Source organism: Doryrhamphus excisus, chromosome 18, assembly GCF_030265055.1.
Source record: "Doryrhamphus excisus isolate RoL2022-K1 chromosome 18, RoL_Dexc_1.0, whole genome shotgun sequence".
NCBI classification, from domain to species: Eukaryota; Metazoa; Chordata; class Actinopteri; order Syngnathiformes; family Syngnathidae; genus Doryrhamphus; species Doryrhamphus excisus.
In genome coordinates, this window is record NC_080483.1 from 1,031,083 (window position 1) to 1,045,932 (window position 14,850).

Below are 14,850 nucleotides of genomic sequence, written 5' to 3' on the forward strand. Positions count from 1 at the left end.
GCTGACAATTTGAAAACCCCGACACATAACACTGCATGTCGGACTGACAGCTATGAACGCCGAGATGTTGACACTTTTACCTCGCAGCAAAGAAACGACTGCTAAACAAATTTGCTTCCGCCCAGGAAAACGTTGATCAAGTGACAAAACATTCTCGCCTTGTTGTGTTTTTCCGTAGGTGGCCAACTTGCTGCGACTCTTTCAGATCCCTCAGATCAGCTACGCTTCCACCAGCGCCAAACTCAGCGACAAGACACGATATGACTACTTCGCCCGCACCGTGCCGCCTGATTTTTTCCAAGCCAAGGCGATGGCGGAGATCCTCCGATATTTTAACTGGACATATGTGTCGACGGTGGCATCCGAGGGGGACTACGGTGAGACCGGAATCGACGCTTTTCAGCAGGAGGCTCGGGCGCGCCACATCTGCATCGCGACCTCGGCTAAAGTGAGCCGTTCCATGAGCCGATGGAGCTATGAGAACGTGATTCGCTCCCTGCAGCAGAAATCCAACGCCAAAGTGGTTATCCTGTTCACTCGCAGCGAAGACGCCCGCGAGCTTCTGGTGGCGGCCAACCGCATGAACGTCACGTTCACTTGGGTGGCCAGCGACGGCTGGGGAGCGCAGGAGAGCGTGGTGAGAGGCAGCGAAGCTGTCGCCGACGGCGCGTTCACCATCGAGCTGGCCTCGTATCAGATCCCACAGTTTAACGACTACTTCACCGCGCTGCATCCGTACAACAACACCAGGAATCCCTGGTTCAGAGAGTTCTGGGAGAACCAGTTCCAATGCAGCCTCCACGATTTAAGCTGCGGGAAGCACTCCCTGCGAGAGGATCCCTTCCAGCCGGAATCCAAGATCATGTTTGTGGTGAATGCGGTTTACGCCATGGCCACCGCGTTGCACAACATGAGGCAGGCCTTGTGCCCAAACTCCACCAAGGTCTGCGAGGCTCTTAAACCCGGCAATGGCAGGAAGTTCTATCGGGACTACATTCTCAAGACAAAGCTCGAGGGTGAGTGAACAAGTCGTTCAAATTGATTTAACATTCATTCATTCAGTCATTTTCTACCACTTTTTATGAAAGGTAAGTTAAAAAATGGGAATGGTATGATAGCCAAAACATGTTTTTTTAGGAATACCTGGAATATGAAATGATGAAAAATTTTCATTACAAAGATATTTCAAGAAAACAACCTGACTTTTGACCCACTTTTTGACCCACTTATGCATCTAAGGCAGGGGTGCATTGATATGACAAAATTTACGGGGGGGGGGGGGGCAGACTAAATATTTTACACGTAACAGTCATGCAATCTGCTATTATTATTTATTCTTTTATATTTATATTTAAATATTTTAAAAATAATAAAATATTATAATAATTACAATAAAATCAAAATAATAATTATTATATTATTATTATGTAAAATATGCAAATATAACAATAATATTATATATAATTAATATAATAATTAGTATTAATATAATAATTATAATAATCATAATAGTTCTAATAATAATCTAATAATAATAATAATAATTATTATTATTATGTGTCCCTTTTTTCAGGAGCACTTTGTAAACAACAGACCATGTCAAACAACGAAATTGATAAAACCATCAAAAGGTTGGCTCAGGCCATGATGCCAGGTTGTATGTTGAGTTTAAATTAAATACTTTGGAAAGATTGGGCGGGCCGTATTCAAACACTTGGCGGGCCGGATGTGGCCCCCGGGCCGTAGTTTGCCCACCCCTGATCTAAGGGTTAAGAAGAAAAGAAGGTATTCAAAGGCCTTGTTAGCACAAAATTAGGATCATAGCACCAAACATGGGTCATTGAAAGGTGGAATAAAGTTTTATTCCCACCTCAGATGTCTTCCGTACAGCACAATGGAGGGGGGGGAGCCTATCCCAGCTGTCTTCAGGCGAGAGGCGGGGTACACCCTGGACTGGTGGCCAGCCAATCACAGGGCACATATAGACAAACAACCATTCACACTCACATTCATACCTATGGACAATTTGGAGTCGCTAATTAACCTAGCATGTTTTTGGAATGTGGGAGGAAAGGTTTGTCTGTGTTCTTGAAGGCAACATATCAGTTTGTGTGTGTTCTTGAAGGCAACATATCGATTTGTCTGCGTTCTTGAAGGCAACAAATCGGTTTGTCTGTGTTCTTGAAGGCAACATATCGGTTTGTCTGTGTTCTTGAAGGCAACATATCGCTTTGTCTGCGTTCTTGAAGGCGACATATCGCTTTGTCTGCGTTTTTGAAGGCAACATATCGCTGGCCAAGGGTGGAATTGAACTTGTGTCTTCTAGCTGTGAGGGCTGTGCGCTAACCACTCATCCGCCGTGCAGCCCTTTTTTTGTTATTATTATTATTATTATTATTTTTAATTCATTCTTTCTTTCTTTTCGGGCGAGAAGCATGGTACACCCTGGACTGGTGGCCAGCCAATCACAGGGCACATATAGACAAACAACCATTCACACTCACATTCATACCTATGGACAATTTGGAGTGGCTAATTAACCTAGCATGTTTTTGGAACATGCTGTCCCATAGACAGCTGGGATAGGCTCCAGCACCCCCCCGCGACCCTCGTGAGGAAAAGTCGTAGAAAATGAATGAATGAATGTTGACGTTCCGGGGCTGCACGGTGATCGAGTGGTTAGCACACAGGCTTCACAGCTAGGAAACTCGAGTTTAATTCCACCCTCGGCCACCCTGGGTTTTCTCCGGGTACTCCGGTTTCCTCCCACATTCCAAAAACATGCTAGGTTAATTAGCGACTCCAAATTGTCCATAGGTATGAATGTGAGTGTGAATGGTTGTTTGTCTATATGTGCCCTGTGATTGGCTGGCCACCAGTCCAGGGTGTACCCCGCCTCTCGACCGAAGACAGCTGGGATAGGCTCCAGCGACCCTCGTGTGGATTAACGGTAGAAAATGAATGAATGAATTCACTCAGTAAGGTGGTCAAATCTTTATGCATTCCAACATGGTAATGGTAATGGTAATGGTAATGGTAATGGTAATGGTAATGGTAATGGTAATGGTAATGGTTTTATTTCAAATTCCAATTGAGTGCATCCCATAATCAGTTCCCAGTTCCACATGTCCAAAAGGAGTAGGAAGAAGCAAAGCTTATTAAATCTTACCCCTCCATCTGGTACTTTTACAATCACTAACTGTTACATTTGTTCACTTCCTGCTTTCCATAATACAGTTCAAGTTTTTTTTTTTTTTTTTTTTTTTTGAAATAATAGTGTCAGCAATTGGGTGAAAATATGCGATGATATAAAAAATACAATATGGTGGTCTATCTGTGTGTGGGAGAAAGCTAGTTGGTGTGTTCAAGGACCATCAAACAAAGTGGGATGGCTTGTAAACAAATATTTTTTTTTGAATGAAATGATGGTTGATATCATCAAAATGTATATCCATTTACATTAAATAGTACGTAGTTATTTACAAATTATTTTATTTGTTTTTTTGTTTTTTTTTACCATTGTGTATGAACATTTCCTGGGGATCGCTGTGAATTTGAAAACATAATGTAAGATCCATGTCAACAAATGTAACCGTTGAATGAAATCGGCTTGTTTGTACACCTTATGGGGGTAGGGGGGGCAACCCGTGTGTATGGAAGAGAGATTTACATCCCTCCTGGGTTGCACCGTAGCAGCATTGCAAAACATACGACGGGCAAAGTTAATGAAAATCCGGAAGAGCTGTCATTGTCCTTCACTTGCACGGAAACGCTGACCTTCTTGCTGGGATTTTTATAGGAACGACGTCAATGGGAAGTACTTTTTATCATTTACAAGCCTCTGAGGGTTGCAAACCGTAGGTTCTTTAAAGCCGGACATAATTTAGTTCAGATTGCTTCTGTATTTTAATTCATTGATTCATTGTCCCCAACAGCACCGTTCCGCCCCCCCGAGACGGATAACATCGTGCGCTTTGACGCCTTTGGTGACAGCTTCGGCCGCTACAACATTTTCCACTACCACAAGGAAGGTGGACGCTACGTCTACCGCAAAGTTGGTTACTGGGCTCAGAGTCTGACTCTGAACACAAGCCTGATCCCTTGGGACGGCCAGGGGGCGCCGGCGTCCCAGTGTAGCGACCCCTGCAGGAAGAACGAGGTGAAGAGCATGCAGCCGGGAGACGTGTGCTGCTGGATCTGCATCCCTTGCCAGTCCTACCAGTTCTTGCAGGATGCGTTCACATGTGCGGACTGCAGCTTCGGACAGTGGCCTCTGGCTAATCTGACTGGTTGCTATGACCTACCCGAGGAGTACATTCGCTGGGAAGACGCATGGGCGATTGGACCTGTCACTATTTCCTGTCTGGGGATGATGTGCACACTCTTTGTCGTCGGCCTGTTCTTCAAACACAACGAGACGCCCGTAGTGAAGGCTAGCGGACGTGAGCTGTCTTATATTCTTCTTCTGGGGGTGCTGATGTGCTACACAATGACTTTCATCTACATTGCCAAACCTTCCACGGCGGTTTGTACGCTACGCCGCTTGGGCTTAGGAACCTCCTTTGCTGTATGCTACTCAGCGCTCCTAACCAAAACCAATCGCATCGCTCGCATCTTCAACGGCGTTAAAGGCGGAGCCCAGCGACCTCGCTTCATCAGCCCGGCCTCCCAGGTTGCCATCTGTGGAGGTCTTATCTCATGCCAGCTCGTCGTGGTGGTCGTCTGGCTGCTCATCGAAGCCCCAGGAGTCAGAAAGGAAGTGAACCCCGAGAAAAGAGATGTGGTCACCCTGAAGTGTAACAGCAAGGACTCCAGCATGCTCGTGTCTCTCACCTACAACTGCGTCCTCATCATCCTCTGCACGGTTTACGCCTTCAAGACCCGCAAGTGCCCCGAAAACTTCAACGAAGCCAAGTTCATTGGCTTCACCATGTACACCACCTGCATCATCTGGCTGGCTTTTCAGCCCATTTTCTACGTCACTGCCAGCGACTATAGGGTGAGTCGTGGAAAGTATATGCATGCTTGTTGGAGACTCGTTGCTTGTGCCGCTACCGTCAATCACAAAGTGATTTGGGTACATTTTCCCATTTGTAAAACTCAGGCCGGGGGGCAAAATATGGCCCGCGGAACTGTTAGGGTTAGGGTTAGGGTTAGGGCTAGGGCAGGGGTCGGCAACCTTTACTATGAAAAGAGCCATTTCACCCACTTGCCCACTAAAGAAAAATAGCCTGGAGCCGCAAAACGTTGTATGTTTAAAACAACATTGGAGGGAAAAAAAAGACGAGTTGGAGTACTCTTGCTAGTACTGGAGATAAACTTTTGTTTTTAAATGAGCTCTAATTTATTTTTTAGAATCGTCAAATAACTCATTAATAATAATTAATAACTCAAATAACTCAAAGTATTACTCATTTCCCTTCATGTTAACCTGTCAGAGAGAACTGGATAGCATCCTGTCTGCTCATTCAGTCACCAGTCAGAACTCAGTCAGGATGCATTCATGGTCTCACACAAAGTTGGATTTTTGTAAACTCATAACAAAGACGTGCATTTTCACCACACGGGTGCTAAAAAATATTCAAGCATTGCAAAGGGAGCCGCAACAAAGAGGCTGGAGAGCCACATGCGGCTCTGGAGCCGCGGGTTGCTGACCCCTGGGCTAGGGCTAGGGCTAGGGCTAGGGCTAGGGCTAGGGTTAGGGTTAGGGTTAGGGTTAGGGTTAGCATTGAGCATTGAGTTATCCCGTCTAACGGACCTTATCAAACAAAGTGCATAATTAAGCCATTCTTTTGGTATAATTTACTCTATTTCATTTTAAAAGAGGAAACATTATTGTATATAGCTTTTTTGGAAAAATCTTGTGGTACGCCACTAACCAAAAATGTTCCAAAATGTCACCACGACGTCACACGTGCATCAATAAGTCTATCGTAGGAACAAAGTAGGTGTTGCCACACGGACCAAATCAAATAAACTTTATTTGTAGAGCACTTTTCCTGCAAGGAGATGCAACACAAAGTGCTTTCCAGAATTAAAACAATTACCACAATTAAAAAGGAAAACAATGAAGAAAAAACACCACAGACACTCCACAGTAGCCACGTTTTTACATCACCACTTTTTCTCTTTCCCAATCACCTTTCGGGAAACAATGGTATCCATGGAAAGGAATATTCCAATCTCTTGTCTACATGCGCCGTGAAAATCCAACAGAATAGTCAATAGGGCATGCCCAGTAAAACGTAAACATCAACATCACGTATTTCTTTGACTTGTTGGAATAACTCCGTATTGCCAGTTTTTCGTGTGTCCAGTCTTGGAATTTAGTTTCAAAAACAAACTTTGCTTAGTCCAGTGCCGATTGCTGGCCTCCATTTTTAAAAGTGAAGAACGTCTGGATCTGAACGTGTTACGTCATATCTGAGCATGCGCTGAAAGAACGCACAAATTCGATTGAATCAAATTCAATCTTGCTAATATTTTATAATTAAACTCAGAACATGTTTTATATAGATATATATTTTCTTTTTTAATAAAACTGGACTTGTGAATAAAGTATAGAAGGGTTTAGTTCAGGGTTCGGCAACCTTTCCTATCAAAAGAGCCATTTTACCTCCTCGCTCACAAAAGGAAAAAAACTGGAGCCGCAGAACATAATTCATAAACAAAATCTTATAAACTTTCAAAAGTTTATACCTGACGCCTGAAGAAAAATATTTGATTGACTGCCAGATTTAGAGGGAATTTTGGGGTATCAAAGTAGTTCAGGGGAGAAAAAGCGGAGTTGATCGATTACTCTCGCTAGTATTGGATCTTGCTAATATAGAAAATAAATGTACATAAATATCTGTGTAAATTAAATGTAATGTGTTTACATTTGTTGACAAACATGTTTATTCTGGCCCCAACAAGTTTGGGTGTTGAATACTTTAGCATTGCGAAGGGAGCCACAACAAAGAGCCACATGCGACTCTGGAGCCGTGGGTTGCTGACCCCTGGTTTAGCGTATATGACCATTTCATCTTTGACCTTTTTAATGATTTTAATCAAAAAAAAAAACAAAAGGCAGTAGTATCATCTGCAAATAATACATCATCGATGTACTAGTTGAATAGTTGTGGTCTCAGTGTTGACCCCTGGGGTACTCCATCACTGGGGTACTGTGGAAATGTGTTTTCTCCTGGCTTTACGTATTGCTTCCTGTCAGCTGAGTAGCTTTTGACCCAGTTGAAAACTAATTCTATGATTCTGTACCTTTTGAATTTTGTAATTTTGTGATTTTTTTTATAAACTTTCAAAAGTTTATACCTGATGCCTGACGAAATGTGCAGCGACGTGCTCACATCCTGAGCGAATTTCAAGTCTCCCATGATTTTGATTGACTTGAATACTTGGGCATTGCGAAGGGAGCCACAACAAAGAGGCTGAAGAGCCACATGCGGCTCTGGAGCCGTGGGTTGCTGACCCCTGGTTTAGATTCTGTTCCACAGATGGCGCTAATGCACACGAAAGCTGCTTGCCAACCGCCAATAAACAACAGAAGATGAAAAACACCAGGAAGTAGAACGCACCCTGACAAATTCCCGTTCGAGCGGGTACAAGATTCCTCAATCGGATTGGTTAAAGGAATATTCCATCCCTGTTCAATTCCTTCCGTTTGAGCAAATAAACCAAAGTGAATTGGAATATTTGGGTCCATGGATACTATTGACATAATGGCTATTGACATCATATTTACAAATGATGATTCATAAATGTCATTTTGCACACTTTGTAATAAACTTTGCTTGTTACATATCGCAAAAGTTATTAGAAATGCACCATAATAATCGGTCATATTTTGGAATAAATTCTTGGAATAATTCTTGCATTTTGCAATAAACTTCGGTGCATTTTGTAATAACTTTTTCAATATGTAACAAGTTTATTACAAAATGCAAAATAACATTTTCAATATGTAAGAGGCTGACCGTTCTCACCCAAAGTGCGCTGGGATAGGCTCCAGCATTGAAAACGGATGGATGGAGTATGTAACGAGCTATTACAAAATGCATTCAATAACTTTATTACAAAACATGACAGATTATTACAAATTGTGGTGTTATTATGTAATAATGTGTTATTGTTACATATAATTATATTATGATGTAATTATATTATATATTTTTTATTTTATATATTTATTATTATTATTAATTTATTTATTTATTTTATTAATATAATTACATATTATATTATCAATTATATTATTGTTATACCATAAAAACAAAATGCAATGCCTAGGAAAATTCTGCATATTAAAAATTCTGCCATCACAAATCATAGGGTGACCAAACCGCAGAGGCCGCAGAATATTCTTAAAATATAATTTCACAAGAATAATATTTATTATGATTATTATTAATATTCATAGACTGGGACAAATTTGGATTGGACACACTGTACCTGTTGATTTGTCTTCATCGAAATCATGACATTAGTACAACCACACCTCAACTATCAGGAGAACCAGAGTACAGAGGGGAGGGAGCCACCTGCTGTGGCCCAGCAAGGTGCACTGTATTCGGGCAAACGGTCCAATCGACCCATGTGATGGCATGGAGGTTTCTGGTGAACCTTTTGCACTTTTCAGGTAGCTGATGTGGTTTTTTGTGTGTGCTCTGTGTGTTTTTTGTCCCGCTTCGCTGATAATTTTGTACAATTAGGAAAGAAAATGTCTTCCTTGGAAAGTGAAAGTTTTAGGGTGAGGTCAGGGCAGGAGAAAAAGGCCTTGATTTTCTGATCTGCACAGTACGGGTAATTTCGCTGAGGTGTTAAAATGATCTGTTATTGGAGCTATTTTTAATGTTATTGGATTTATTGGTATAGAGGTCAGGAGGTCGGTTCTCCAGAGGTCAGGAGAAGCGGAACATATAGCAAGAGAAGCCACCTGGTGTACTGTATTCAGGCACACGGTCGGAGCAGCCGGTTGGGATGCCACAGAGATCTGTGATAAACCTTTTGCACTTTTCAAACGTGTGTCAGTTTTCAAGGTTTTTTTGGTGTGCTCGATGGCACTTGGTACACCTAGCATGTAAATGTTTGTTTACAAGTGAGCTCAGAGGGAGTTCGGATTGGCCATTAATGTCACAGGCAGGAAAAAAGGGAGCGTTTGATTTGCTCATTTGCGCAGTACGGATAATCTGGCCTCATTGGAGCGTTTTCTAAAACTGATGGGTTATCTGAGCTATTTTTATCGATTTATCTCATATCGGCTCTACTTTTATTATTTTTATTTTAACCTATACACTCCCAAAAATGTAATAAGGTAGTTATTTTATTTTTTTTGTACTGTACACAATATTTACCGAAGTGACCTGAGTTGTTGGGGTAGTTCCCTCCGGGATCTTAACACATTGCAACACAAGGGAGGCGGAAGAGCGATACACACAGCAGAATCCCCTGACACAATTGCCTCTGCAGAAAGCAAGACAGGCAGGACTGTGAGGGCAGAAAGGGAACTGGATGTCCCCCCCCCCAGTGTCCCAGCACATTGCTATGTGGAATGGAGTGTGAAAGACAAGCATGCGCGGTCCCAGCTGTGTCCTCTGTCCTGGGACTGTGGTGATGCTCACATGAACCCTCCCTGCAGGCCCTGTGGGGGACTTAGAGTCACAACGGGCACGTCAAACAGACAAAGAAAACTCCTTTTTGACCAATAAACAATTAGCAAAGCACGCAGTCGGTAAATTGCAACAATGTTACTCGTTTGTGTTGAATACATCGTCGTCGCACTCTGATTCAAATCTCCAGTGAGGGGAAAATTTCACCGCGGTCTGTCATGAAATGTAAATTAAATACAATTCACTGAGCCATGAATAACTTATTTGATTATCATATGAAATATTGAAGCTGTTCTCGGCGCCCCGAGGGAGAGGTCTACCCTCCGATGCCAGGGCTGGTCATCTCATCTTGGCAGCAAACACAACTGATTAAACACCCACAGACACAGACAGCGGCGCCATCAAAACACCCGAGGCTGATGGGATAGAGGCGAGCACAACCTCTGACACGTTACTGAACTTTGCCAGATGTGCATCAGGCCCATCACAATGCAGGGAATGATACATCACACTCGGAAAAGTCTCATCGCTCAGAAGGGAGGACAGGGACCTTTTCATCAGTAACTCGGGGAAAATATACCTACAGAGGTCTAAAATGGGCCTCAAACTCATTTTCATAATGCAGTTATGGTTTTGGATTTCTCTTTTTGTATTTTTCTTATGAAATGTATTTGGCCTGTGAAAGCCTGAAAATTATGATCATCAAAAAGACACCGTAAAAAAAATTATATACATTGAAAAAATTATTTATAATTATTTTTCACAGTATAAAAGAAATCATCAAAATAATATAAAATAGATAATATAAAATAATAATTTGTAATAATAATAATTATTATTATTATATAATAATTATATATAATTATTATAATTATTATTATAATTATTATATAATATATAATATTATTATAATAATTATTATTATTGTAATTATTATTATTATTAATAATAATCATCATCATCATCATCATCAGTAACTCGGGGAAAATATACCTACAGAGGTCTAAAATGGGCCTCAAACTCATTTTCATAATGCAGTTATGGTTTTGGATTTCTCTTTTTGTATTTTTCTTATGAAATGTATTTGGCCTGTGAAAGCCTGAAAATTATGATCATCAAAAAGACACCGTAAAAAAAATTATATAAAAAATATTTATAATTATTTTTCACAGTATAAAAGAAATAATCAAAATAATATAAAATAGATAATATAATAATATATAATAATAATTTGTAATAATAATAATTATTATTATATAATAATTATATATAATTATTATAATTATTATAATAATTATACAATATTATTATTATTATAATAATTATAATAATAATTATTGTAATTATTATTATTATTATTATTAATAATAATAATAATAATAATAATAATAATAATAATAATAATAATAATAATCAGTAACTCGGGGAAAATATACCTACAGAGGTCTAAAATGGGCCTCAAACTCATTTTCATAATGCAGTTATGGTTTTGGATTTATTTTTTTGAATTTTTCTTATCAATGTATTTGGCCTGTGAAAGCCTGAAAATTATGATCATTGAAAAAACACCGTAAAAAAAATATATACATTGAAAAAATTATTTATAATTATTTTTCACAGTATAAAAGAAATAATCAAAATAATATAAAATAGATAATATAATAATATATAATAATAATTTGTAATAATAATTAATATTACTATATAATAATTATATATAATTATTGTAATTATTATAATTATTATAATTATTATATAACATAATAATGATAATAATAATACATTAAATAAATAAATAATAAATAATAAATTAATAATAAATAATAAAATAATAAATAATAATAACAATAATAATAACAATAATAATAATAATAATATAATTAATTGTGTTTAAATTTCAGGCTATCATGGGCCAAATACATTTAATAAAAAAAAATGCAAAAAAAGAAAATAGAAGAAATGTGTTTATTAATGTAATAACATTTATGATTAATAAATATTTTAATTAATGAAGACAAAATAAATGATAATCATTACAAAATATATATATATTTTTTTAAGCGCCTAATTTTCAGGCTTACACAGGCCACATAAAACAATACAGTGTGCCAAATCTGGCCCCAGGGCCTTGAGTTTGACACCTGGTCTCAAATCTGGTGACAGTGAAGGAGATTACAGATTTTTATAGTTAATGCAGCAGCATATCCCCCTGCCAGAGCCAGCCCGTCAGAACACACATCAGTCAATGAGGCTCAAGGTCTTGCCTTCCTTGCTGGATCATCTCAAAAGGCTTCACAAAAACCACCACCAGGATACAAATGCGGTTTCCTCGCACAATAGCGTTGCCGTTGCAAAGTAAAATCCAATACACACTTCCAAGGCCAAAGGGTACGGAAACTGCCACCGACCTGTTTTCCATGCTGTTCTTTATACCTGAGTGAAAGACATGGCTGAAAGAATGTTCCTGCAAAAGCAGACCACTTGTCCTCTCCGCTTCCTACGCAACACTTGTGAATTATTCAATTCCAATCCACTTCTGTCGGTTGTAATATTCTAAACAGCTTTTGAATGGGGAAGAGGATATTTAGCGTCTGCACATCGTATTGTAAGGACCTTGGAGAGGAGCAAGATGAGGCGGCTCTGGCATCTGGTCAGGTTCCATCTGTCTCAGCCATGGCACGTCCATCTCAGTCATGGCACGTCCGTCTCAGCCATGGCACGTCCATCTCAGCCATGGTACGTCCATCTCAGCCATGGCACATAGATAGATAGATAGATAGCCATGGCACGTCCGTCTCAGCCATGGCACGTTTGTCTCAGCCATAGCACGTTTGTCTCAGCCATGGCACGTCCATCTCAGCCATGGCACGTCCATCTCAGCCATGGCACGTCCATCTCAGCCATGGCACGTCCGTCTCAGCCATGGCACGTCCGTTTCAGCCATGGCACGTCTGTCTCAGCCATGGCACATAGATAGATAGATAGCCATGGCACGTCCGTCTCAGCCATGGCACGTCCGTTTCAGCCATGGCACGTCTGTCTCAGCCATGGCACATAGATAGATAGATAGATAGCCATGGCACGTTTGTCTCAGCCATGGCACGTCCATCTCAGCCATGGTACGTCCGTCTCAGCCATGGCACGTCCGTTTCAGCCATGGCACGTCCGCCTCAGCCATTGCACATCTGTCTCAGCCATGGCACGTCCGTCTCAGCCATGGCACTCAGCCATGGCACGTCCGTCTCAGCCATGGCACGTCCGTTTCAGCCATGGCACGTCCGCCTCAGCCATTGCACATCTGTCTCAGCCATGGCACGTCCGTCTCAGCCATGGCACGTCCGTCTCAGCCATTGCACATCTGTCTCAGCCATGGCACATCGGTCTCTGCCATGGCACGTCCGTCTCAGTCATGGCACGTCCGTCTCAGCCATGGCACATCGGTCTCAGCCATGGCACGTCCGTCTCAGTCATGGCACGTCCGTCTCAGCCATAGCACGTCCGTCTCAGCCATGGCACGTCCGTCTCAGCCATTGCACATCTGTCTCAGCCATGGCACATCGGTCTCAGCCATGGCACGTCCGTCTCAGTCATGGCACGTCCGTCTCAGCCATGGCACATCGGTCTCAGCCATGGCACGTCCGTCTCAGTCATGGCACGTCCGTCTCAGCCATGGCACGTCCGTCTCAGCCATGGCGCATCCTTCTCAGCCATGGCACTCAGCCATGGCATGTCCGTCTCAGCCATGCCACTCATCCATGGCACGTCCATCTCAGCCATGGCACGTCCGTCTCAGCCATGACACGTCCGTCTCAGCCATGGCACGTCCATCTCAGCCACGACAAAAGGACAAGTGCTCACCAACACAAATTTTTACAGTATTTGTGAACAATATTTGTACATTTGAGTTGCGCTCATGAAAAGTGGGCGCAAAAGTGTTGCCTTTATATTATTGATATTATTTATTGTGCTGGGTGTCATGAGTGAGTGTGTACCTCTGTTTGCAGGTGCAGACCACCACCATGTGTATCTCAGTCAGTCTGAGCGGCTCGGTCGTCCTGGGCTGCCTGTTTGCTCCGAAGGTCCACATCATCCTGTTCCAGCCACAGAAGAATGTCTGTACTCTCCGGGTGGCCACCACCCGCTTCAGTGTCACCACCGGCCCAGGATCCAGTTTCTCTCAAGGTACATGACATGTGACATGACGCGTGTGTTGTTATGTTACATGTTACATGTACCACACATGCTTTGTTTTGTGTCTTTGTTTTGCAGCATCGGCCTCCAATATTGTTCCGACAGTGTGTAACGGGCGTGAGGTGGTTGACTCCACGACGTCTTCCTTGTGAAGATAAGCCAAGCGTTGTAAACACAATTATATAACCACTAGTCCTCAATCAGGTGTCTCAGATATTACAGAGGATGATTGTCCTGACTTTGTTGTCCTCAAAGTGATGTGAGTACAATGTCCCAATGATTTTATTTTAAGAGATTTTCAAAGCTCGATGCCAATAAAAGTTACATAGAGTATTGCCATCCTTTTTATTGCAACAAATGGAGTAAATGATAGTGAAAGTGTTAAATGTATTATATACGGGATGTTTTTAATGTAGATTTTGGTGAAAAGTTTGTGCTTTCTTGTAATTTATGTAAATAAAATGTGTTTTTTATTAATACCAAATTGGCTCGGTCTGAATTCTCGAACGATTGCAGTCTTCAAACACAATAGTAACATCGGACACTTGATTAAAAAAATATGTTGAAAGGCCTGGATGCTGTGGCCGTGTCTTGATTGACAGGACTCTGCAGCATTGTATGGACATCCGGGGCGGTGCATCCGAATTCGTAGACCGGGGTGATGGTCCGCGTCTTTCAGAAGGCGAACTATCATGGGGTCATACTCTTCAGCCTTCCTGGTGGAGGAGGATCTGCCGGATTGTTGAATCTCTGATCCAGGGGGAACAGGTTTTGGTGATCAGAAGTTGCTATATTTTTATTATTGTTTATTATTCAGCTATATGTGAACCATGCATATGTGTAAGTGCTCAAAGACTAAGTAGTTTTTAGTATCAACTCTTCTACCACTTAGTTTTTTCTCAGTTACTTTATGTTTATATGTTTTATATCAAATTTTCTTTCTACAATGTGCTGTTCACAGGCCCATAAAAAATGCAGTCCACAAATGGCCCGCGGTTTACATATAGTATTTCACAAGGGGAGTGCCAACAAATGAGTGCTTCCATGCTGTGTT

General features: G+C 41.3%; 1 protein-coding gene across 1 annotated transcript in view; it reads left to right on the plus strand.

Annotated features, from left to right (window-relative positions):
• The window catches only part of grm2a (glutamate receptor, metabotropic 2a), a 51,333-nt gene extending 37,080 nt beyond the window's left edge, over positions 1 to 14,253 (plus strand). The window contains exons 3-6 of the mRNA XM_058055250.1: positions 179 to 1,016; positions 3,936 to 4,999; positions 13,610 to 13,787; positions 13,875 to 14,253. Of these exons, the coding sequence (XP_057911233.1) occupies positions 179 to 1,016; positions 3,936 to 4,999; positions 13,610 to 13,787; positions 13,875 to 13,948 (2,154 nt within the window). The 3' untranslated portion in view covers positions 13,949 to 14,253. The remainder of the gene's footprint in view (positions 1 to 178; positions 1,017 to 3,935; positions 5,000 to 13,609; positions 13,788 to 13,874) is intronic.
• Positions 14,254 to 14,850: the final 597 nt, after the last annotated feature.